General features: G+C 44.9%; 1 protein-coding gene across 2 annotated transcripts in view; it reads left to right on the top strand.

Moving 5' to 3' along the window:
* LOC138651152 (beta-1,4-galactosyltransferase 1-like) overlaps positions 1-27581 on the top strand; it is a 279802-nt gene that overhangs the window by 115649 nt on the left and 136572 nt on the right. For both annotated transcript variants that reach the window (XM_069741180.1, XM_069741172.1), the window contains one exon: positions 475-710. In XM_069741180.1, the coding sequence (XP_069597281.1) occupies positions 475-710 (236 nt within the window). The remainder of the gene's footprint in view (positions 1-474; positions 711-27581) is intronic.

Below are 27581 nucleotides of genomic sequence, written 5' to 3'. Positions count from 1 at the left end.
TTGAGTATGGCTTTTGACCCAATACCTTTTCAGTGGCAGTATAGTTCAGACAATATTCCCTGCAAATCCTTCTGATCTTTATACAGTGTACAATAGTGATAAAAAAATACACACACAAACAAAAAATCTAGTAAATCATATGTATTTAAAAATGTATGTGATATTATCAATAAATCAAATGATTTCACATTTTTAGAAATGTGAATAGGATTTGCAACATTATTTTTACAGAACTCAGAAATTATCAGTGTGGATTTTTCTTAAATCCTCAGCATGCTCCTACTGACACAGATTTGTCATGGATTTTCTATGTCTTTCACCATCGACAATGCAATTTTATCATGGAGGTGTTTATAAAAAATATGCATAAACAGAAATGCACTTCTGCATTTAAAGCGGCTTCTGCTCCCATATAACACCCTTGATTAATAAGGTATTTTTGTTTTTAATATATTTTCATTTTATTTCTAACAGCAGGTCCTTTCATCGTTGAAGTAAATAAGAGTGTTACTCTTGTGGATATAACGTCAAAAAATTCATATTTGCAAGAGGGAGGAAGAGGAAAGCCTCAATTTTGCAAGGCACAACAGAAAATTGCAATAATTATTCCTTTTCGTGAGCGAGAACTACATCTTAAAATATGGTTGTATTATATGCTTCCATTTTTTCAAAAACAGCAAGGAGATTTTGGAATATATGTTGTGGAGCAGGTAACACTAATTTACTGTTCTTACTAAAAGTGACACTGCAATGATTTGTATTGTTTTTGCTACATAGCCTAAGGTGCACTAATATTAAAGAACTAGCTATTGAACCCGTTCTATGCCCGGGTGGCGAGCATTTATATTGGTATATGGTCTCCATCCTGGTATGTGCTGCTCCATCCTGTGTCCCCATCCTGTCATGTGCTGCTTCCATCCTGCACCCCCATCCTGTCATGTGCTGCACCCATCCTGCGCCCCCATTCTGTCATGTGCTGCTCCCATCCTGCGCCCCCATTCTGATATGTGCTGCTCCCATCCTGCGCCCCCATCCTGACATGTGCTGCTCCCATCCTGCGCCCCCATTCTGTCATGTGCTGCTCCCATCTTGCGCCCCCATTCTGACATGTGCTGCTCCCATCCTGCGCCCCCATTCTGACATGTGCTGCTGCCATCCTGCACCCCCATTCTGTCATGTGCTGCTCCCATCCTGCGCCCCCGTTCTGTCATGTGCTGCTCCCATCCTGCGCCACCGTTCTGTAATTTGCTGCTCCCATCCATATGCCCCATACGCTGCTCCATAAAGGTTTATCGCCCCCATAAGATGCTCCATATTATATGCCCCGTACACTGCTCCATAAAGGTTTATGGCCCCCATAAGATGCTCCATAGTATTTGCCCCCGTACACTGCTCCATTATGGTTGATGGCCCCATAAGATGCTCCATAGTATATGCCCCCGTACACTGCTCCATTATGGTTGATGGCCCCCATAAGATGCTCCATAGTATATGCCCCTGTACACTGCTCATTATGGTTGATGGCCCCCATAAGATGCTCCATAGTATATGCCCCCATACACTGCTCCATTATGGTTGATGGCCTCCATAAGAGGCTCCATAGTATATGCCCCCGTACACTGCTCGATTATGGTTGATGGCCCCCATAAGATGCTCCATATTATATGCCCCCGTACACTGCTCCATTATGGTTTATGGCCCTCATAAGATGCTCCATATTATATGCCCCCGTACACTGCTCCATTATGGTTGATGGCCCCCATAAGATGCTCCATATTATATACCCCGTACACTGCTCCATTATGGTTGATGGCCCCCATAAGATGCTCCATAATATATGCCCCTGTACACTGCTCCATTATGGTTGATGGCCCCCATAAGAGGCTCCATAGTATATGCCCCCGTACACTGCTCCATTATGGTTGATGGCCCCCATAAGATGCTCCATATTATATGCATATGCCCCGTACACTGCTCCATTATGGTTTATGGCTCCCATAAGATGCTCCATTGTATATGCCCCCGTACACTGCTCCATTATGGTTTATGGCCCCCATAAGATGCTCCATAATGTATGCCCCCGTACACTGCTCCATTATGGTTGATGTCCCCCATAAGATGCTCCATAATATATGCCCCCGTACACTGTTCCATTATGGTTTATGGCCCCCATAAGATGCTCCATTGTATATGCCCCCTTACACTGCTCCATTATGGTTTATGGCCCCCATAAGATGCTCCATAATATATGCCCCCGTACACTGCTCCACTAAGGTTGATGGCCCCCATAAGATGCTCCATAATATATGTCCCCGTACACTGCTCCATTATGGTTTATGGCCCCCATAAGCTGCTCCATAATATATGCCCCGTATGCTGCTGCAATATATAAAAATAAAAAATACCATACTCACCTATCGTCACTAGGTGCCGAATGCTGGGGGCCTGAGCAGGCGGGGACACCGGCGCGCTGTGGGGGTCCGGTATCGCCGCCAGCTCAGGCCCCCCCAGCACTTGCTATATTCACCTGTTTGTCCCGTTCCAGCTCTGCCCGCCGCTTCTTCCGGCTAATCTGGCTGTGACTGTTCAGTCAGAGGGCGGCGCGCATTAAGCGCGTCATCGCGCCCTCTGAACTGTGAACGTCACAGGCAGAGGACCGGTACACGGAGACTGAGCCGCACGCAGCGCTGGAACGGGACAGACAGGTAAATATAGCTGATACGTACCCTCCTGGTGCGTCCCTGCCTCTCCTTTGGAGATCGCGGTGTGCGTTCAGTGTTTACGCATACCGCGATCTCCTGGGAGCGTCACTCTGTAGGGTCCAGACTGCGCTGGCGCTTGCGCTTGCGCAGTCTATAAAGGCTTCGGACAGAGTGACGCTCCCAGAATTATATTATAGATAGTGTGGAAGCTCTGTGTATGCTTTATATGTACAGGTGCTTCTCACAAAATTAGAATATCATCAAAAAGTTTAATTTATTTCAGTTCTTCAATACCAAAAGTGAAACTCATATATTATATAGAGTCATCATTACACACAGAGTGATCTATTTCAAGTGTTTATTTCTGTTAATGTTGATGATTATGGCTTACAGCCAATGAAAACCCAAAAGTCATTATCTCAGTAAATTAGAATAATTAACAAAAAAACACCTGCAAAGGCTTCAAAAGCATTTAAAAAGGTCCCTTAGTCTGTTTCAGTAGGCTCCACAATCATGGGGAAGACTGCTGACTTGACAAATGTCCAGAAGGCAGTCATTGACACACTCCTTAAGGAGGGTAAGCCACAAAAGGTCATTGCTAAAAAAGCTGGCTGTTCACAGAGTGCTGTGACCAAGCATATTAATGGCAAGTTGAGTGAAAGGAAAAAGTGTGGTAGAAAAAGGTGCACAATCAACTGGGATAACCGCAGCCTTGAAAAGGATAATTAAGAAAAGGCCATTCAAAAATTTAGGGGAGATTCACAAGGAGTGGACTGCTGCTGAAGTCATTACTTCAAGGGCCACCACACCCAGATGTATCCAGGACACGGGCTACAAGTGTCGCATTCCTTGTGTCAAGCCACTCATGACCAATAGGCAACACCAGAAACGTCTTACCTGGGCCAAAGTGAAAAAGAACTGGACTGTTGCTTAGTGGTCCAAGGTGTTATTTTCAAATGAAAGTAAATGTTGTTTTTCAATTGGAAATTAAGGTCCCCGAGTCTGGAGGAAGAGTGGAGAAGCACACAATCCAAGCTGCTTGAGGTCTAGTGTGAGCTTTCCACAATCAGTGATGGTTTAGGGAGCCATGTCATCTGCTTGTGTAGGTCCACTTTGTTTTATCAAGACCAAAGTCAGTGCAGCCATGTACTGGGATATTTTAGAGCACTTCATGCTTCGTTTTGTCAACAAGCTTTTAAGAGATGGAAATTTCATTCTCCATCAGGACTTGGCACCTGTTTCTACAGCCAAAAGTACCAATATCTGGTTTAAAAACAACAGTATCACTGTGCTTGATTGGCCAGCAAACTCGCCTAACCTTAACCCCATAGAGAATCCATGGGGTATTGTCAAGAGGAAGATGAGAGACACCTGACTCAACAATGCAGATGAGTTGAAGGCTGTTACCAAAGCAAACTGGGCTTCCTTAACACCTCAGCAGTGCTACAGGCTTATTTCCATGTCACGCCGCATTGATGCAGTAATTGATGCAAAAGGAGCCCCGACCAAGTATTGAGTGCATTTACTGAATATTTCGGATTTTAAAATCATTTTTCAAGTTGGTGTTATAAAGTATCCTAATTTACTGAGATAATGACTTTTGCGTTTTCGTTGGCTGTAAGCCATAATCATCAACATTAACAGAAATAAACACTTGAAATAGATCACTCTGTTTGTAATGAATTTATATAATGTATGAGTTTCTTTTTTGTGAAGAACTGAAATAAATTAACTTTTTGATGATATTCTAATTTTGTGAGAAGCACCTGTACCTCTTTTAGTAAATGTGCCATGTCTGGGTTGTTTGCCTTCTTTAATCCTTTTCCCCTCTGATAAAATTTCTTTAAAGAAAAGGTGCTGCGATTTTATTTTTGTATTAGAAATTCTTGATTATATAATATATTATTTTTAATACAAAATTAAATTTACTGGTTTAACAGTTTTTTATTTATTTATTATTTATTTATTATTTATTTATTTTTTTCAACCACTTGGGGGGCTGCCATTTGCATTTACTTATGTGTAACGAAAACATAGACACCTCAAATATGGCAGCTCTTAAGGTACCTTCACACATAACGATATTGTTAACGATATCGTTGCTATTTGTGACGTAGCAACGATATCGTTAATTAAATCGTTATGTGTGACAGCGACCAACGATCAGGCCCCTGCTGGGAGATCGTTGGTCGCTGAATAAAGTCCAGAACTTTATTTCGTCGCTGGACTCCCTGCAGACATCGCTGGATCGGCGTGTGTGACACCGATCCAGCGATGTCTTCACTGGTAACCAGGGTAAACATCGGGTAACTAAGCGCAGGGCCGCGCTTAGTAACCCGATGTTTACCCTGGTTACCATGCTAAAAGTAAAAAAAAACAAACACTAGATACTTACCTACCGCTGTCTGTCCTCCAGCGCTGTGCTCTGCACTCCTCCTGTACTGGCTGTGAGCCGGAAAGAAGAGCGGTGACGTCACCGCTCTGCTTTCCGGCTCCCAGACAGTACAGGAGGAGAGCAGAGAAGCAGAGCGCAGCGCTGGAGGACAGACGGCTGTAGGTAAGTATGTAGTGTTTGTTTTTTTTTACTTTTAGCATGGTAACCAGGGTAAACATCGGGTTACTAAGCGCGGCCCTGCGCTTAGTTACCCGATGTTTACCCTGGTTACCGGCATCGTTGGTCGCTGGAGAGCGGTCTGTGTGACAGCTCTCCAGCGACCAAACAGCGACGCTGCAGCGATTCGGATCGTTGTCGGTATCGCTGCAGCGTCGCTAAATGTGAAGGGGCCTTTATACATATGAGTCTGCAGTCACTGTCCCACCACATCTCCGACATTGTAACTGCCTCCTGCTGTGACCTAAGTGCACCCAGTGAGCTGTCCAGGTCACAGCTGTGGGAGGAGATCGTGGACATTTTGTTTCTCCGCTCCCACTGCTCAGTGCGTGCTGTTATAGGCGTTGCTAGGGAGCGGTTGTGGTAAGGAGCAGACGAACAAGGGAGAGGAGGTGCCAAGGTGAGGTGAATATCAGCAGCTGTGAGTGGTGATCAGCAACATTAGTTTAGTAGTACATTACCAGGCTGCTGATCACCTCTCCTTGCCGGCGCACTACAGTGTTCAGAAACAGCAGAGTAATTATCACCCTGGTGTGCCCTGATCGCTTATACAGCTCTGCTATGTCATTGTAATACGTTTTGAAAGAGGCATAAACTGCCATAGCAGAGCAGTGTATATAATTCCATCAAACATGGTATGCCCCAAAGCAGTGGAGGACTTTACTGCGCCTTATGTTATATGGAAGACTATGGGGTGTGCATTATACTAAATGGGGGACTATGAGGAGTGCACTGTACTATATGGAGGATGCTGGGGTGCATTATACCATATGGATGACTGTGGGGTGTGCATTATACTAAATTGAGGACTGTCGTGATTCAGGCTGGGGTCTGTTTCATGTTATTCTTTCCCGGTCTGGTCATGCTGGGGTTAACCTTCTCTGTCTTGTTTTGGCTTCGGTTTGGCTATTTCAGTCTGCTGTGCCTGCAGACCTGTGTCAGTGATAGTTCATGCTTCCAGGCTAGAGCAGCTGACCCTGTCCCCTTGATACTCTGTTTGTCCTTTGCCCATGTACTCTGTTCTCGTGACTTCCCTTTCCTGCCTTCCTGCATTGTCTTCCTGTTCGCTCCCTGTTCTTGGACCCCTTGGTATGTGACTCGGCTTGGCTTCTGACCTGTTTTACTGTCTCTTGTCTCAGTTATATCTGCTCCTATCTGGCTCTGACTGCTGGCTTGTATTTGACCACGTGTATTGCTGTGACCTCTGGTACTTCTTGTCCTGATGGTTTCTGACTCAGCTCGTCTGACCACTCTGCTGCTGCTCAGTGGTATTGCACTGTGTGTGCAGCCTCTCTTCCCTCACCAGCATCCCCTAGTGGAGGTTGCGCTATATTGCACTGCTGCAGGTTTACTGGACTATGGGCAGTGCATTATACTACATTGAGAACTGTGGTGGTGCATTATACTATAAGTAGGATTAAGCTATATGAAGGATTATGGGGTTCAGTATACCATATGGAGGACTATAGGCCCATTATACTATATGGAGGACTATGGGGTGCACATTATACTATATGGAGATTAATGGTGGTGCATTATATATGGAGGACTATGGAGTGCATTATATTATATGGAAAGCTATGTGAGGCCATTATACTATATGGAAGATTACGGGGTGCAGTATACTATATGGAGGACTATGGGGTACATTATACCATATGTATGACTATGGGGTGTGCATTATACTAAATGGAGGACTATGGGGTGCATTATATTATATGGAGACCTATGGTGGTGCATTATACTATATGGAGGACTATGGAGTGCATTATACTCTATGGAAAGCTATGTGAAGCACATTATTCTATACTATATGGAGGACTATGGCTATGAGGAATGCATTATACTATATGGAGGATTTTGGGGTGCAGTACACTATATGGAGGACAATTGAGACCCATTATACTTTATGGACGACTATAATTCCAACCCAAGAGAAACACTATACATAATGGGATGCCTAGAACATGCATCACAATTTGACACACTGCCTAAAGCAGTCTCAATGCGAGAGGACACTCCTGCATACAAAAAGAACCATGAGAAAAAATACGGAGTACTAAGTCCACACAAATATGTATAAAAATATATAACTTTATTTAATTAGTTCCATAATTCAAAATAACAACACGTACAGAAATGACAATCACAAGAAATAATAAGGGATCAGGTCAGCCACAGGTATATATCCAGCAAGGTAACATGAAATAAAGTGCTTAGTGCTCACATGTTAATCAGGGAGGCATCTGCGCTGTGTCCCTATAATTAGACACAGTGCCACATCACATAGTCAAAAAGTCAGTAACAGCACAATGGCATATGATCAGATTCTAGCGGTGATGCTTACCCATGCTGAGGTGTAGTGCCGGACCTGTGTATCGCCGCCACCGACGCGCGTTTCGCTGCTCTTTTTCAAGGTGCGGTGATGTTATGTGTGGGGGCCGGTGTTTTTAAAGCCAGACGTGCCAGAACCTCTCCAATCGGCGCATGTCCCAAGTCTCCACGCCGGTGTTAGCGTCACTTCCGGCGGGGAGGAGTAACACTGCGTGCCAGTCGCATGTCAGTGACATCACTGGAACGCAAGTGTCCTCCAAAAGTCACCATTAGTGACGCTCCAATCAATGCAGCAAAGGACATGTGCACAGAGGAAACAGCGCTCTGGTGGGAGGAGCCGAGAAGCTGCCGTTATAGAATACAAAGGGGCAGAAGGAAGATAAGTGTTGTGGTGCCATTGTGTGGACAAGGTCAATAGTAAGAATCAGTGCTAAGATGCCAATCACTAGAATTGGGCGAAGTCCATGAATATATGCAAATAGTGTAAAGGAATATACATATACTATATATATTCTAAAGTGCATTATGCAGAACACATACAAGTGTAACCAATACATTTTCCTTATAAATACAACATATACATCTACACCATAAAGCATGGATAAGAATATCAAATATCAAGTGATATATATAACATACACAATGGGGAGGGAAAAGAAAAAGGAAAAAGTGGGGGGAAGGGGGGAGAAGGGGAGAAAAAGGAAAGAGAGGGAGGAAAAACAAAGTGAGTGATCCAAATCTTCCTCCAAACTCCCGCTACCGAACGGCTACAGCACCTCCAAGAATAAGAATCAGGCCAGATTTGTTATGCCAATTCACACACAGGGGAATATATAAATCAAAGACGATACTAAAAAGAAAAATACCAATTAAAATCAACATAACAATAGAAACACATAACACAGAAAATTAAAAATCAAGACTGGGATGCGGTGTCAACATTACCTACAAAAATGAGCTAAAGCTTAATTGCTCATTGAGGCCTGCCGGCGCCATGGTATTCAAAACCATAATCCACCGACGTTCCCTCTGAGCTAACAAGCGTTTGGTGTCCCCACCCCTAATGCCTACACGGATTTTGTCGATGCCCCAAGCCCTAAAGCCCTGTGGATTGCAGTTATGTTTTAAACGAAAATGCTTCGGAATTGGTTTCAACATAGAGACCTCTTCCACGTCATGTGCGGCCACAATGTCCCTAACATGTTCACGTATGCGAATACGCAACTCTCTTGATGTTAAGCCAATGTAAACTAAATTACAAGGACATGTGGCATAATACACCACATTCATGGTGCTACATGTAATATGATCTCGTATTGTGTATTCTTTGTGGCCGTCAGATGACGTGAAGGTCTTAGAACGTCTCAAGTTCCTACATGCCAGGCAATTCCCACAAGGAAAAAAGCCTGTCCTTGGTTCACGAACCCCAAAAGCATTTTTGGATTTTTTCTGTACATAATGGCTTCTCACCATAAGGTCCTTAAGGTTTCGACTCCTCCGTGCAGTCATCAGTGGGTGTTGTGGCAGGCATTCCCGCAGGATAGGATCGTTCTTTAGTATAGGCCAGTGTCGATTTAGTATAGACTTCATGGTGTCCCATCTGTGATTGAATGTGGAAATATATCTCAAATCAACTTCTTTATTTGGTACTGAGAATCCCCTCTCTTTCGATGTCAGTAACTCGTCCCTCTGCACTCTTTTAGCTCTTAAATAGCCCCTCTTAATATTCCTTCGGCTATAACCCCTTTGAGAGAATCTCTCCCCAAGGTCCACCGCCTGTTTCTCAAAATCCACATCCGTAGTGCAAATCCTCCTGGCGCGAAGGAACTGTCCCACTGGTATGGATCTGATCGTGGACTGCGGATGTGATGAGGACGCATGCAAGAGGGCATTCACAGATGTCCCTTTCCGATATAAATCGGTATGTATGAGACCATTTGGTTGAACCCTTAGTGTAACATCTAAGAATGTAACTTCACGTTGATCAAAGACATAAGTGAGACGGATGTTGGAGCCGTTGCAGTTCAGTCCTGACATAAAACTCTGCAGGTCGGCAGTCGGGCCCTGCCAGATGAACAGAACATTGTCGATGTATCTGTACCATCCCACAATTTGGGGGGAGGCATGTGCGCCATCTGAAAAAATCTCCCTCTCCCAAAAACCCAAAAATAAATTTGCATAAGAGGGCGCACATGCCGCCCCAATGGCAGCCCCTTGCCTCTGCAGAAAAAAACGATCTTTAAACGTAAAAAAATTTGAGTCAGGACGAACTCCAACAGCTCCAACACCAGCTCACGTACGTTAGCGTCCAAATTACTGGTCTCTAGGAAGAATCTGGATGCCCTCAAGCCGTCCTCATGGTGGATGCAGGTGTACAACGACTCCACATCCGCCGTGACTAACACCATATCCGCATTCACGAACAGACCGCCCAGACGTCTAAGAATGTCGTTAGTGTCTCTGACATAGGAGGGAAGCGTCTCCACCTGTGGATGTAAATAATGTTCAATGAATTTACAGACTGGATCACACAACCCCCCCATGCCAGAGACAATGGAACGCCCAGGAGGATTTACCGGATCTTTGTGGACCTTGGGGAGAAGATAAAAAGTTGGAATCACCGGAGCAGAGACCATCAGGCCCCCCAATACTTTTTTTGAGATAATGCCCCTTTCATATGCAATCTCCAAGATATTATTGAGTTGCACTTGGAATTTTGAAAGAGGGCTCTGAGGCAGCTGTACATATGTCTCCTTATTCCTCAATTGCCTCATGGTCTCCCTCTCATACTTCTCAACAGGCCAGATCACCACGTTGCCCCCTTATCCGCTCGTTTTATCACCACATCATCCCACGTTTTAATTTCTTCCAAGGCTTGTCTTTGCAATAAGCTCAAATTATCTCTTTTTTATAGTTGTTAATAGCCTTAAAATCCTCCATAACTAGGCGGGTGAATATCTCCACCTGTGGGCATAATGACAAGGGGGGAAACGTGGTGCATCTGGCCGAGATGGGAGGCATGCATGTACTCACCGAGTCAGGATGCGTATAGTCTCTGCCTCAGTATTCCCTTCCTGACTAGGTGACACCCGTGAGTGAAGTCTTTTTAAGATGATCTTACGGGAAAAGAGGTGAAGGTCTTTTATTGCTACAAAAAAATCGTAATTATTAACTGGCGAAAAAGATAAACCTAACTCCAATACACTTTTTTGTGGTGCAGATAGGACATGGGAGGAGAGGTTGATTACCTCCAGTGTGTTGGGGCGAGCTTTCTTATCATTCTTCGGAGACATCATGTTTTTTCGTTTATTACCGAATTTTGCCACTTTCCAACGACCGTCTCTACTGGATTCTCTCCTATCCCCAAAAGACCTGATATTCTCAACACCATGTCCTGACTCCTCAACTGAAGAGATGGACGAGACTGAAGTAGATCTCTCTCTTGGTGACATTATATTATTCCCAGGATGGCGGCCACGCCACCTGTAAACACGATTTTGTTGTAAATCTGCCATGTCGCGTTGGTATTTTTTTGTTTTCCTCTGCACAATTTCTGTCTCCCATTTTTTCAGGAGTATATCAAGTTCAGCCTTGAATTTAGTAATCATTTCCGCTGTTAGATGTTTGTTAATTTCATCCTGTATAGTCCCAATTTCCACATCCAATTCACTGAGTTGTTTTTCATTAGATCTGGACAATATTTCCATGAATTTTTGGAAACACATAGAAGCTGCCTCCTCCCAATTTGCCACAAAATCGACATCATTAACAATAAAGGAAGGAAAAACCTGAATCCGTAGGCCTCTGGGTATGAGGCCACAGGTCAAATACCTCTGCAGGAATGCCTTATTCCACCATAGACGTACACGTTTATTTAAAAGTTCTTTATATCTAATGGTAAATATACCAACATCACCAGTCCTGAGTTCCAAATTGCCACCTGAACCCTCAGTAAAAACTTTATCAAGCTCTGTCAGCCACGCTTTTTCGCGTTCACGAAAATCCATATGTTCCTTAGTGGTAGCTGTAAAAATACAGAAAACAGTACTATAATTCCAACCCAAGAGAAACACTATACATAATGGGATGCCTAGAACATGCATCACAATTTGACACACTGCCTAAAGCAGTCTCAATGCGAGAGGACACTCCTGCATACAATAACAACCATGAGAAAAAATACGGAGTACTAAGTCCACACAAATATGTATAAAAATATATAACTTTATTTAATTAGTTCCATAATTCAAAATAACAACACGTACAGAAATGACAATCACAAGAAATAATAAGGGATCAGGTCAGCCACAGGTATATATCCAGCAAGGTAACATGAAATAAAGTGCTTAGTGCTCACATGTTAATCAGGGAGGCATCTGCGCTGTGTCCCTATAATTAGACACAGTGCCACATCACATAGTCAAAAAGTCAGTAACAGCACAATGGCATATGATCAGATTCTAGCGGTGATGCTTACCCATGCTGAGGTGTAGTGCCGGACCTGTGTATCGCCACCACCGACGCGCGTTTCGCTGCTCTTTTTCAAGGTGCGGTGATGTTATGTGTGGGGGCCGGTGTTTTTAAAGCCAGACGCGCCGGAACCTCTCCAATCGGCGCATGTCCCAAGTCTCCACGCCGGTGTTAGCGTCACTTCCGGCGGGGAGGAGTAACACTGCGTGCCAGTCGCATGTCAGTGACATCACTGGAACGCAAGTGTCCTCCAAAAGTCGCCGTTAGTGACGCTCCGATCAATGCAGCAAAGGACATGTGCACAGAGGAAACAGCGCTCTGGTGGGAGGAGCCGAGAAGCTGCCGTTATAGAATACAAAGGGGCAGAAGGAAGATAAGTGTTGTGGTGCCATTGTGTGGACAAGGTCAATAGTAAGAATCAGTGCTAAGATGCCAATCACTAGAATTGGGCGAAGTCCATGAATATATGCAAATAGTGTAAAGGAATATACATATACTATATATATTCTAAAGTGCATTATACAGAACACATACAAGTGTAACCAATACATTTTCCTTATAAATACAACATATACATCTACACCATAAAGCATGGATAAGAATATCAAATATCAAGTGATATATATAACATACACAATGGGGAGGGAAAAGAAAAAGGAAAAAGTGGGGGGAAGGGGGGAGAAGGGGAGAAAAAGGAAAGAGAGGGAGGAAAAACAAAGTGAGTGATCCAAATCTTCCTCCAAACTTATGGACGACTATGTGGGGGTATTATAACATTATAACACATGAAGATCTAAGTAGCGGCTACTATAATATTTAAAGGTCTATGTGGGGCATTTTTTATAGTATATGGAGGCTATGTGGAGGCCATTATACTGCATTCAATCAATTTTACAGTGTGAAAGTTTGTGTGTGGTCCACCATACAGTATGGGGGCCATATCAGTTTTTGGAGTTCTAATGGGGGCTATTTTAAAGTGTGGAGGGCTGTGTAGGGGTCATAATAGTCTTTGCAGGGCTAGTGGGAGCCATTATACAGTGTGGAGAGGTGTGCAGACCGTTATACTGTATGGAGGGCTGTGTGGGGGTCACAGTTGGGCGATTATATTGGGTTGTAGTTCCCATACTTTGCCTGGGTAGATGAGGGGGGTTACACTAGGGTCATCACACTGTGCTTGTAGAGGGTATTATGGAGGAATTCACTATAGGGGTATGATACTGTTTGTGGGGCACTTTTGTTGTCATCATACTTTATGGGGGCAGTGAAAGGGGAATCTAGGGGCCTCAGTAAGAGGAAAATTACTTTTATGGGCTGCAAAGTTGTAAGACATACTCTTCTGTGACCCCGCTGAATATTGATTTATTTTTTTGCTTTTGAGGTGGGGACCCAATTTGAACTTCTGCTGTGGGGCCTCTTGATTAATTTGAATGACGCTACACCAAAGCTTATATATAACTATCCTGCAGCCAGCAATAAACAACGCAATGCAGGTTAAACAGAGCAACTGTAATGCCTGCTGCAGCGCAGTAGCACACAACCTCCACCAGGGGGTGCGGGTGAAGGAAAACAGGTACACTCACAGTGAAATCACAGAGCAGCAGGCAGAAGCCACCACTAGGTGAGGAAAGAGTAGTCAGAAAAAGCCACGTCAGCAACAGAGAGGGAACGAAGTACCAGAGTTCACAGCAATACACGTGGTCAGAAACAAGACAAAGAAGTCAGAGCCATTCAGGAGCAGGAAAGCCAGAGACGCAAGACAGCTACACAGGTCAGAGGACAAGCTGAGTGAAATGCCAAGGGGTCACAACACGGGGAGCAAGTACTACAATGAGCGAAGTCACAGAAGAACATTGGAAAGGGAGCTAGGTAAACGGGCAGAGGACAAATCAGGGTATAACAGGTCAGCTGCTCAAGTCAGAGATAGAAACTATAACTGACACTGCTTGCAGGTAACAGCGGACTGAAATAGCCAGACAGATCCCAAATCGAGGCAAGGAAGATTAACCCCCACATGACCATCCCATGGAAAGAATAATCAGAAACAAACTCCGGACTGGATCATGACAGTACCCACTGGACACCAAGCATGAATTCCTGGACCAACCGATCCACATGGACTAAGCGACCCGGTATCCAAGACCGGTCCTCCGGACCGTAACCTCTTCAATGTACCAGATACTGAAGTGAACTGCAGAGCATCCGAGAATCCACAATCTCTTCCACCTCATATTCGGTCTGATCATCCACCAAAACAGGAGGCGGACGAGACAGAGAGTCCCCTGAGCAGGATGCTCATGATTTCAAAAGAGCCTTATGGAATACATAGGGGATCTGCAGCAATGGGGGCTAGCACAGGCGAAAGGCAACATGATTAACTACCTCCAAAATTTCATAAGGTCCAATAAACTTGGGGCCCAACTTAGCAGAAGGAATCCTCAACCTTATATTCTTAGTGGATAACCAAACATTATCCCCACCTGGAAATCTGGCCCCAACGACCATCGTTTATTAGCAAAAATTTATACTTGCCCTGAGCCTCCCCAATGTTCCTTTGGACCTCCTCCCAGACCTCCCCCAACCGATGAATTGCAACAACAGCACCAGGAAACCCTAAATCCAGCTGAAAAAATTCACCAAAATGGGGGTGGAAACCATAATTGCAAAAGAATGGGGAAGTACCAGTGGACTGATTAATACGATTATTAAATGCGAATTCTGCCAATGGTAATGAAGAGCACTTATCATCCTGATGAGATGTGGCAAGGCACCGCAAAATCTGCTCCAAAGATTGACTGGTCCTCTTAGTCTGAGCATTGGTCTCAGGATGATAGGCTGAAGAAAAGGTCAAACTGATACCTAGACTTTTATAAGAAGCCCTCCAGAATCTAGATACAAATTGTACCCCTCTATCAGAGACCACACTTACAGACACACCATGAAATTGCACAACATGCTTGATGAAAAGTTCAACAAAATTTCCTCATTAGGCAGCCCTGCTAAAGGGACAAAATGCGCTTGTTTGCTGAACCTACCCACCACCACCCAGACCACAGTTTTACCATTAGAAGGAGGAAGGTCCATGATAAAATCCATGGACAGATGGTTCCAAGGTTTATCTGGAATTGGCAATGGCAGCAATTCCCCAGCCGGCCAGTTGCCGGAGGTTTTCGCGCGGACCCATGTCTCACAGGAAGACACAAATACAGCGACATCAGAAACCAATGAAGACCACCAGAACAGCCTAGCGATGGCTTTGTGCGTGGCCAAGATTCCCAGATGCCCACTAAGAGCTGAGTCATGGAACTCCCGAGCACCCTTAACCGATACCAGACAGGCACAAAAAATTTATTAGCCGGCATGGACGGAGGAGCAAGAGACTGGGCCTCCCAAATCTCTCACTCTAACGCCGAGGAAACTCCAACCACAACCACCCCGTGCTTAAGAATGGAGGAGGAAGGTTCAGGAGGAGATATTGGATCCAAACTGCGGGATAAGGCATCTGCCTTCACATTCTTGGATCCAGGCCTAAAAGTGAAGGAATACTGAAATCGAGAAAAAAAAAGTCACCACCTCACCTGCCTCGGGGTTAAACGTTTGGACGACTCAATATAAGACAGGTTCGTGTGGCCCGTGATGACTGTGATTCGATGGACAGCCCCCGCCAAAAAAATGCCTCCATTCCTTAAAAGCCAATTTAATGGCTAGTAACTCCCGGTTACCCACATCGTAATTCTTTTCCACAGTGGAAAACTTTTTAGAAAAGAAGGCACAGGGTTTTAAATTGGTTAACGTGGTGGGCCCTTGAGACAACCCTGCCCCCACTCCCACCTCCGAGGTATCCACCTCCATGATAAATGGCTTAGACAGATCAGGTTGAATCAGTACAGGGGCAGACATAAAACATTCTTTTAAAGAAGAAAATGACGCTAAAGCTGGAGCTAACCAATTTTTTATATCAGCCCCCTTGCAAGTTAAATCAGTGAGGGGTTTAACCACCTGTGAAAACCTCTTGATGAATTTTCTATAGTAATTGGTAAAACCCAAAAATCTCTGAAGACCCTTGAGATCTTTGGGTTGCACCCAATCAACAATAGCCTGTACCTTTCCAGGGTCCATGCAAAACCCCAAGAAGAAGGCAGAGATACTTACCTGCCCAGGCCTCAAAACAAATGCACTATCAGGGTGCAGTGGAACCAATTAAAGATGGTGGCTACACAGGTGCAGTAATACCGATGAGACAGCCAGCCTACAATCAGGGAGTGGTTGTTTGGTACACCAGTGCACAAAAAAATACAGTCTGTATGCGGCAATGTTCACACACAAGAGATGCAGATCATCTGACTCACAGCCTCTTAATGACGCCCAGGCAGGCTGCCAGTGCTAACTAAAATGCATCCTGTGTGAACAGAAGCCACAGTTTACAGAGCCATCTGGGCCCAACTGCACCCTGAAAAAATATAAAGTGCAAAAAACACATAGCAATATATGTGAGGTATTAGTTGATACTATGGAAAAATACGGAAGCTCGCACCCACGTCACAGGTCCTCACGTTTTGCGAGTCCTACTCTAACATCAAAATCACAAAAAAAAAAACTTGAAAATCCTCCAAAAATCTATAATAAAAACACCAAGAGAAAGGCAGAGATGATCCATGCGAAACTCCTCAGCAGACAAAATAAACCCCAGAAAGGAAAATTCTTGCACAAAAAAATTAACACTTCTCCAGTTTAGCAAAGAGAGAGTTCTCCCTGAGCTTTTGCAGGACAGCACGGAGATGACCCATATGTTCCATTTTATCAGCAGAATATATAAGGATATCATCCAGATACACCACCATGAAGCAACCAATGCAATCCAAAAAAACATGATTAATGAAGTTCTGAAACACCGCTGGTGCATTAGTCAGACTAAAGGGCATAACCAGGCTCCCAAATAAACCCCCAGAGGTAAGGAAAGCCATTTTCCACTCATCCTCCTCCCGCATGCGGATGAGATTATATGCTACCATGAGGTCTAATTTAAAGAACCACCTGACCCTGGACAATTGATTGTGCAAATCAGGAAAAAGTGGAAGGGGGCTATTATTCATCACAGTAATCTCGTTTAATTCTCAAAAATCGAGACATGGGCGTAAACCACCATCTTTTTTCTTCAAAACAACCAAAAGATGGCAATCAAATTACAGCCATCTTAAAGTAAAATTTTAAATTAATTTTATTAAAGACAAAAAATAGAGACAATAAATAGAGTTCATATGAGGACAACCAGCAGAGGGCGCATCACCGCGAATGAAGGTAACTACAGGTCATTGACCTACATTACCTTCATTCCCCGGGTTTTACAGGCACAAGCACAGCTGCATTGTAGCAGAGCTCCTGCCTGTAAAATATTTTAACCCCTTCAGATGGATTTACATCGTGGGACGTTACAGATCATCGGAAGGTATGTATATTGTTGGTTTATAATGTTTCCTTTGTTACAGAGCGAGGGTCTTCAGGTGGATTGAGAGAACAATAAAATATTCAAACAAACTGTGTGTTAATTTCATTAAAATAATTTTTAATAATGTGTGTGTGTTTTTATTAACCATTTCATGCTATTGGATTAATAATGGATAGGTGTCAGAATTGACGCTTCTCCATTATTAATCTGGCTTAATGTCACCTTACAATAGCAAGGTGATATTAACCCTTCATTACCCCATATCCCACCGCTACACGGGAATGGGAAGAGAGTGGCCAAGTGCCAGAATAGGCGCATCTCCCAGATGTGCCTTTTCTGGGGTGGCTGGGGGGGGCAAAAACTGTGGACCCTCTCCAGGCTATTAATATCTGCCCTCAGTCACTGGCTTTACTACTCTGGCGGAGAAAATTGCGTGGGAGCCAGATAAATTTTTCGTTTCGTTTTTCTTCAGGGCAGGTTGAGCCTTCGGACTGTCCTGGTGTAGATTCTGTGGTGGACAGGTTGCAGCAAATTTGGACTCATGTAGTTGACAATTTGACATTGTCCCAGGAGAAGGCTCAACGTTTCGCTAACCGCCGTCGCTGTGTTGGTCCCCGACTTCGTGTTGGGGATTTGGTTTGGTTGTCATCTCGTTATGTTCCTATGATGGTTTCCTCTCCTAAATTTAAGCCTCGTTTCATTGGCCCTTATAAGATTTCTGAGGTTCTCAATCCTGTGTCATTTTGTTTGGCCCTTCCAGCTTCTTTTGCCATCCATAATGTGTTCCATAGGTCGTTGTTGCGGAGATATGTGGCGCCTATGGTTCCCTCCGTCGACCCCCCTGCCCCGTTGTTGGTCGAGGGGGAGTTGGAGTACGTGGTGGAGAAGATTTTGGATTCTCGGATTTCGAGACGGAAACTCCAGTACCTGGTCAAGTGGAAGGGTTATGGTCAAGAAGATAATTCCTGGGTTGTTGCCTCTGATGTTCATGCTGCCGATCTGGTTCGTGCCTTTCATTTGGCTCGTCCTGATCGGCCTGTGGGTTCTGGTGAGGGTTCGGTGACCCCTCCTCAAGGGGGGGGGGTACTGTTGTGAATTCTGTTATCGAACTCCCTCCTGTGGTCATGAATGGTACTTCAGCGAGTTCTGTCCATGGACTCCCTCTGGTGGCTGTGAGTGGAGTTGCTGGTTCTGAGGTTCCTTCCACAGGTGACCTAGGTTATTCTTAGGCTGGCTTCTCTATTTAACTCCACTCAGATCGTTACTCCATGCCAGCTGTCAATGTTCCTGTACTGGTTCGGTTCGCTCTTGGATCTTTCTGGTGACCTGTCTCTTCCTGCAAGAAGCTAAGTCCCCGATTGTTATTTTCTGTTCATAGTTTTCTTGTCCAGCTTGCTTTCATGATTTTGCTTTACTAGCTGGAAGCTCTGGGATGCAGAGTGGCACCTCCGCACCGTGAGTCAGTGCGGGGGTCTTTTTGCACACTCTGCGTGGTCTTTTGTAGTTTTTTGTGCTGACCGCACAGATATCTCCCTTTGCTAAAACCTGTTTCATTTCTGTGTTTGTGACTTTCATCTTTACTCACAGTTAATATTTGTGGGGGGCTGCCTTTTCCTTTGGGGAAATTTCTCTGAGGCAAGGTAGGCTTTATTTTCTATCTCTAGGGCTAGCTAGTTCTTAGGCTGTGTCGAGGCGTCTAGGCCATGTTAGGTACGCTCCACGGCTATTTCTAGTGTGTGTGATAGGATTAGGGATTGCGGTCAGCAGAGTTTCCACTTCCCAGAGCTTGTCCTGTATCGGTTTAACTATCAGGTCATTTCGGGTGCTCTTAACCACCAGGTCCATAACAGACAACGATGCCGATCGCTGCAGCGTCGCTGTTTAGTCGTTGTGTGGTCACTGGAGAGCTGACGTCACCGCTGTGCTTTACGGCCGGCGCTCACAGTCAGTGCGGGAAGCTGACGGCGAGGGACGTGACAGACACCGGACTGTAAGTATGTAGTGTTTTTTTTTTTAAGGTAACCAGGGTAAATATCGGGTTACTAAGCGCGGCCCTGCGCTTAGTAACCCGATGTTTACCCTGGTTACCAGTGAAGACATCGCTGGATCGGCGTCACACACGCTGATTCAGCGATGTCAGCGGGTGATCCAGCGATGAAATAAGGTGCTGGCCTTCTAGCTCCGACCAGCAATGTCACAGCAGGATCCTGATTGCTGCTGCGTGTCAAACACAACGATATCGCTATCCAGGACGCTGCAGCGTCACGGATAGCTATCGTTATCATTGTTAAGTTGTTCAGTGTGAAGGTACCTTTAGATGAATGGTCTGCAGGCGTCACGTTGCGTTTGCAGGGCCCCTGATGTACCTAAGCAGTAGAAACCCCCCACAAGTGACCCCATATTGTAAACTAGACCCCCAAGGAACTTATCTAGATGTGTTGTGAGAACTTTGAACTCCCAAGTGTTTCACTGCAGTTTATAACGCAGAACCGTGAAAATAAAAAAAAACATTTTTAAACAAAAATTATTTTTAGCCCCCAGTTTTGTATTTTCCCAAGGGCAACAGGAGAAACTGGACCCCAAAAGATGTTGTCCAATTTGTCCTGAGTGTGCTGATACCCTATATGTGGGGGGAACCACTGTTTGGGCACATGGCAGAGCTCGGAAGGGAAGGAGCTCTGTTTAGAATGCAGACTTAAATGGAATGATTGGCAGGCGTCACATTGTGTTTGAAGAGTCACTGATGTACCTAAACAGTAGAAACCCCCCACAAGTGACCTCATATTGGAAACTAGACCCCCCAAGGAACTTATCCAGATGTGTTGTGAGAACTTTAAACCCCCAAGTCTTTCACTACAGTTTATAACGCAGAACCGTGAAAATAAAAAATAATTTTTCTCCCACAAAATTATTTTTTAGCCCTCCAAATTTTTATTTTGCCAAGGGTAATCAGAGAAATTGGACCCCAAAAGTTGTTGTCCAATTTGCCCTGAGTACGCTGATACCCCATATGTTGGGGTAAACTCCTGTTTTGGTGCACGGGAGAGCTCGGAAGGGATGGAGCCCTGTTTTACTTTTTCAACGCAGAATTGGCTGGAATTGAGATCGGACACCATATCGCATTTGGAGAGCCCCGGATGTGCCTAAACAGTGGAAACCCCCCAATTCTAACCCCTAACCCTAATCCCAACCCTAACCATAACCATAACCACACCCCTAACCCGAACATGCCCCTAACACTAATCCCAACCCTAACCACACCCCTAACTCCAACACACCCCTAACCCTAATCCCAACCGTAAATGTAATCCAAACCCTAACCTAAACTTTAGCCCCAACCCTAACTTTAGCCCCAACCCTAACTGTAGCCCCAGCCCTAACCCTAACTGTAGCCCTAACCCTAACTTTAGCCCCAATCCTAACTTTAGCCTCAACCCTAACTTTGCCTCCAACCCTGACCCTAACTTTAGCCCTATCCCTAACCCTAACTGTAGCCCCAACCCTAACCCTAACTGTAGCCCCAACCCTAACTGTAGTTCTAACCCTAACTTTAGCCCCAACCCTAACTCTAACTTTAGCCCAAACCCTAACCCTAACCCTAATGGGAAAATGGAAATAAATACATTTTTTAAATTTTATTATATTTCCCTAACTAAGGGGGTGATGAAGGGGGGTTTGATTTGCTTTTATAGCCAGCTGGCAGCTGTCACACACTAAAATACACTTTTTATTGCAAAAAATAGCTTTTGCGCCTCCACATTTTGAGAGCTATAATTTTTTCATATTTTGGTCCACAGAGTCAAGTGAGGTCTTGTTTTTTGCAGGATGAGTTGATGTTTTTATTAGTACAATTTTAGGGAACATGACATTTTTTGATCGTTTTTTATTTCGATTTTTGTGAGGCAGAATGAACAAAGACCAGGGGGAGCGTTTATACCGTTTCCTGTTTGATAAAATTGATAAAGCAGTTTTATTCTTTGGGTCAGTATGATTACAGCAATACCTCAATTTATATCTTTTTTTATGTTTTGGCGCTTTTATACGATAAAATCTAGTTTATATAAAAAATAATTATTTTTGCATCGCTTTATTCTGAGGACTATAACTTTTTTATTTTTTTGCTGATGATGCTGTATGGTGGCTCGATTTTTGCGGGACAAGAAGACGTTTTCAGCGGTACCATTTTTTTTATATCACTCTTTTTGATCGCGTGTTATTCCACTCTTTGTTCGGCAGTATGATAATAAAGCTTTTATAGGTCGGGTCGTTACGGATGCGGCGATACTAAATATGTGTACTTTTATTTTTTTTTTATTTAGACAAAGAAATGTATTTATTGGAACAATATATATATATATTTTTCTTTATTTAGGTTTTTTTTTTACACGTGTAAATATTTTTTTTACTTGTTTACATTGCCCCGGGGGGACATGACTATATAGTGTCAGATCGCTGATCTGACACTTTGCAGTGCACTGTGTCAGATCGGCGATCTGACAGGCACTGCAGGGAGGCTTGCCGGCGCCTGCTCTGAGCAGGCGCTTGCAAGCCACCTCCCTGCAGGACCTGGAAAGCCCCACGGGGCCATTTTGGATCCGGGCCCTGCAGATACGAGGAGTGTTATGGACCTGGTGGTTAGGAGCACCCGGAACGACCTGATGGTTAAACTCACACAGGACAAGCTCTGGGAAGTGGGAGCTCTGCTGACCGCAACCCCTAATCCTATCACACAACTAGAAATAGCCGTGGAGCGTACCTAACTCTGCCTAGACGTCTCTTCACAGCCTAAGAGCTAACTAGCCCTAGAGATAGAAAATAAAGCCTACCTTGCCTCAGAGAAATTCCCCAAAGGAAAAGGCAGCCCCCCACAAATATTGACTGTGAGTTAAGATGAAAGTCACAAACACAGAAATTAAACAGGTTTCAGCAAAGGGAGGCCAGACTTACTAAAGAGACTGAGGATAGGAAAGGTATCTTTGCGGTCAGCACAAAAAACTACAAAAAGACCACGCAGAGTGTGCAAAAAGACCTCCGCACCGACTCACGCATCTGCATCCCAGAGCCTCCAGCTAGCAAGGCAAAATCATGATAGCAAGCTGGACAAGAAAACAATGAACAAATAATTAACTAGCAGGGACTTAGCTTCTGCTGGAGTAGACAGGTCACCAGAAAGATCCAAGAGCGAACTGAACCAGTACAAGAACATTGACAGCTGGCATGGAGTAACGATCTGAGTAGAGTTAAATAGAGCAGCCAGCCAAAGAATAAACTACATCACCTGTGGAAGGAACCTCAGAAGCAGCAGCTCCACTCACAGCCACCAGAGGGAGTCCATGGACAGAACTCGCCGAAGTACCATTCATGACCACAGGAGGGAGTTCACAACAGTACCCCCCTTGAGGAGGGGTCACCAAACCCTCACCAGAGCACCCAGGCCGATCAGGACGAGCCAAATGAAAGGCACGAACTAGATCAGCAGCATGAACATCAGAGGCAAAAACCCAGGAATTATCTTCCTGACCATAACCCTTCCACTTGACCAGGTACTGGAGTTTCCATCTCGAAATACGAGAATCCAAAATCTTCTCCACCACATACTCCAACTCCCCCTCGACCAACACCGGGGCAGGAGGATCAACGGAGGGAACCATAGGCGCCACGTATCTCCGCAATAACGACCTATGGAACACATTATGGATGGCAAAAGAAGCTGGAAGGGCCAAACGAAATGACACAGGATTGAGAACTTCAGAAATCTTATAGGGACCAATGAAACGAGGCTTAAACTTAGGAGAGGAAACCTTCATAGGAACATAACGAGACGACAACCAAACCAAATCCCCAACACGAAGTCGGGGACCAACACAGCGCCGGCGGTTAGCGAAACGTTGAGCCTTCTCCTGGGACAATGTCAAATTGTCCACCACATGAGTCCAAATCTGCTGCAACCTGTCCACCACAGTATCCACACCAGGACAGTCCGAAGGCTCAACCTGCCCTGAAGAGAAATGAGGATGGAAACCAGAATTGCAGAAAAAAGGCGAAACCAAAGTAGCCGAGCTGGCCCGATTATTAAGGGCGAACTCAGCCAAAGGCAAGAAGGACACCCAATCATCCTGATCAGCAGAAACAAAGCATCTCAGATATGTTTCCAAAGTCTGATTAGTTCGTTCGGTTTGGCCATTTGTCTGAGGATGGAAAGCCGAAGAAAAAGACAAATCAATGCCAATCTTAGCACAAAAGGACCGCCAAAACCTCGAAACAAACTGGGAACCTCTGTCCGAGACGATGTTCTCCGGAATGCCATGCAAACGAACCACATGCTGGAAAAACAATGGCACCAAATCAGAGGAGGAAGGCAATTTAGACAAGGGTACCAAATAGACCATCTTAGAGAAGTGATCACAAACCACCCAAATGACCGACATCCTTTGAGAGACAGAGAGATCTGAAATAAAATCCATGGAAATATGCGTGCAGGGCCTCTTCGGGACCGGCAAGGGCAAAAGCAACCCAGTGGCACGAGAACAGCAGGGCTTAGCCCGAGCACAAGTCCCACAGGACTGCACAAAAGAACGCACATCCCGTGACAAAGAAGGCCACCAAAAGGATCTAGCCACCAAATCTCTGGTACCAAAGATTCCAGGATGACCAGCCAACACCAAACAATGAACCTCAGAGATAACTCTACTAGTCCATCTATCAGGGACAAACAGTTTCTCCGCTGGACAACGGTCAGGTCTATCAGCCTGAAACTTCTGCAGCACCCGCCGCAAATCAGGGGAGATGGCAGACAAAATTACCCCCTCTTTGAGAATACCCGCCGGCTCAGGAACACCCGGAGAGTCAGGCACAAAACTCCTTGACAGGGCATCAGCCTTCACATTCTTAGAGCCCGGAAGGTACGAAACCACAAAATCGAAACGGGAAAAAAACAGTGACCATCGAGCCTGTCTAGGATTCAACCGTCTGGCAGACTCGAGATAAGTCAAATTCTTGTGATCCGTCAAGACCACCACGCGATGCTTGGCTCCTTCAAGCCAATGTCGCCACTCCTCGAATGCCCACTTCTTGGCTAACAACTCTCGATTGCCAACATCATAATTGCACTCAGTAGGTGAGAATTTTCTAGAAAAGAAGGCACATGGTTTCATCACCGAGCCATCAGAACTTCTTTGCGACAAAACAGCCCCTGCTCCAATCTCGGAAGCATCAACCTCGACCTGAAACGGGAGCGAAACATCTGGCTGGCACAACACAGGGACAGAAGAAAAATGACGCTTCAACTCCTGAAAAGCCTCTACGGCCGCAGAGGACCAATTGACCACATCAGCACATTTCTTGGTCAAATCAGTCAACGGTTTAGCAACACTAGAAAAATTAGCGATGAAGCGACGGTAAAAATTAGCAAAGCCCAGGAACTTCTGCAGGCTCTTCACAGATGTCGGCTGAGTCCAATCATAAAGGGCCTGAACTTTAACAGGGTCCATCTCGATAGTAGAAGGGGAAAAAATGAAACCCAAAAATGAAACCTTCTGAACTCCAAAGAGACATTTTGACCCCTTCACAAACAAGGAATTCGCACGAAGTACCTGGAACACCATTCTGACCTGCTTCACATGAGACTCCCAATCATCCGAAAAGACCAAAATATCATCCAAATATACAATCATGAATCTATCCAGGTACTTTCGGAAGATGTCATGCATAAAAGGACTGAAACACAGATGGAGCATTAGAAAGCCCGAATGGCATAACCAGGTACTCAAAATGGCCCTCGGGCGTATTAAATGCTGTTTTCCATTCATCGCCCTGTTTAATTCGCACAAGATTATACACCCCTCGAAGATCTATCTTGGTGAACCAACTAGCCCCCTTAATCCGAGCAAACAAATCAGACAGCAGCGGCAAAGGGTACTGAAATTTGACTGTGATCTTATTAAGAAGGCGGTAATCAATACAAGGTCTCAAAGAACCATCCTTCTTTGCCACAAAAAAGAACCCTGCTCCCAACGGTGATGACGACGGGCGAATATGACCTTTCTCCAAGGATTCCTTTATATAACTCCGCATAGCAGCGTGCTCTGGCACAGATAAATTAAACAGTCGGCCCTTAGGAAACTTACTACCAGGAATCAAATTAATAGCACAATCGCAATCCCTATGAGGAGGTAGGGCACTGGATTTGGGCTCATCAAATACATCCCGGTAATCTGACAAAAACTCAGGGACTTCAGAAGGAGTGGAAGGCGAAATTGACAGCAATGGAACATCACCATGTACCCCCTGACAACCCCAGCCGGACACAGACATAGATTTCCAATCCAATACTGGATTATGGACCTGTAGCCATGGCAACCCCAAAACGACCACATCATGCAGATTATGCAACACCAAAAAGCGAATACCCTCCTGATGTGCAGGAGCCATGCACATGGTCAATTGAGTCCAGTACTGAGGCTTATTCTTGGCCAAAGGCGTAGCATCAATTCCTCTCAATGGAATAGGATACTGCAAGGGCTCCAAGAAAAAACCACAGCGCCTGGCAAACTCCAAGTCCATCAAATTCAGGGCAGCGCCTGAATCCACAAATGCCATAACAGAATAGGACGACAAAGAGCAAATCAGAGTAACGGACAAAAGAAATTTAGACTGTACCGTACCAATGGTGGCAGACCTAGCGAACCGCTTAGTGCGCTTAGGACAATCGGAGATAGCATGAGTGGAATCACCACAGTAAAAACACAGCCCATTCCGACGTCTGTGTTCTTGCCGTTCAGCTCTGGTCAAAGTCCTATCACATTGCATGGGCTCAGGCCTATGCTCATAGAATACCGCCAAATGGTGTACAGCTTTGCGCTCACGCAAGCGCCGATCGATCTGAATGGCCAAGGACATAGACTCATTCAGACCAGCAGGCGTGGGAAATCCCACCATGACATCCTTAAGGGCTTCAGAAAGACCCTTTCTGAAATTTGCCGCCAGGGCACACTCATTCCACTGAGTAAGCACAGACCACTTTCTAAACTTCTGACAATATACCTCCGCTTCATCCTGACCCTGACACAAAGCCAGCAAGATTTTCTCTGCCTGATCCACTGAATTTGGTTCATCATAAAGCAATCCAAGCGCCAGAAAAAACGCATCTACATCACGCAATGCAGGATCTCCTGGCGCAAGGGAAAATGCCCAGTCTTGAGGCTCACCACGCAACAAAGAAATAATGATTTTTACTTGTTGAACGGGGTCTCCAGAGGAGCGGGGTTTCAAAGCTAGAAACAGTTTACAATTATTTTTGATATTCAGGAACTTAGATCTATCCCCAGAAAACAAATCAGGAATTGGAATTCTAGGCTCTAACATCGGATTCTGAACCACAAAATCTTGAATGTTTTGTACCCTTGCAGTGAGATGATCCACACAAGAGGACAGACCTTGAATGTCCATATCTACACCTGTGTCCTGAACCACCCAGAGGTTAAGGGGAAAAGAAAGACAAAACACACTGCAGAGAAAAAAAAATGGTCTCAGAACTTCTCTTATCCCTCTATTGAGATGCATTAATACTTTGGGCCAGCTGTACTGTTGTGGACCTGGTGGTTAGGAGCACCCGGAACGACCCGATGGTTAAACTCACACAGGACAAGCTCTGGGAAGTGGGAGCTCTGCTGACCGCAACCCCTAATCCTATCACACAACTAGAAATAGCCGTGGAGCGTACCAAACTCTGCCTAGACGCCTCTTCACAGCCTAAGAGCTAACTAGCCCTAGAGATAGAAAATAAAGCCTACCTTGCCTCAGAGAAATTCCCCAAAGGAAAAGGCAGCCCCCCACATATATTGACTGTGAGTTAAGATGAAAGTCACAAACACAGAAATGAAACAGGTTTCAGCAAAGGGAGGCCAGACTTACTAAACAGACTGAGGATAGGACAGGTATCTTTGCGGTCAGCACAAAAAACTACAAAAAGAGCACGCAGAGTGTGCAAAAAGACCTCCGCACCGACTCACGGTGCGGAGGT

The sequence above is a fragment of the Ranitomeya imitator genome, chromosome 1, assembly GCF_032444005.1.
Source record: "Ranitomeya imitator isolate aRanImi1 chromosome 1, aRanImi1.pri, whole genome shotgun sequence".
NCBI lineage: Eukaryota > Metazoa > Chordata > Amphibia > Anura > Dendrobatidae > Ranitomeya > Ranitomeya imitator.
Note: the sequence above shows the minus strand (reverse complement) of the source record. Positions and strands in the feature narration are given on the sequence as shown.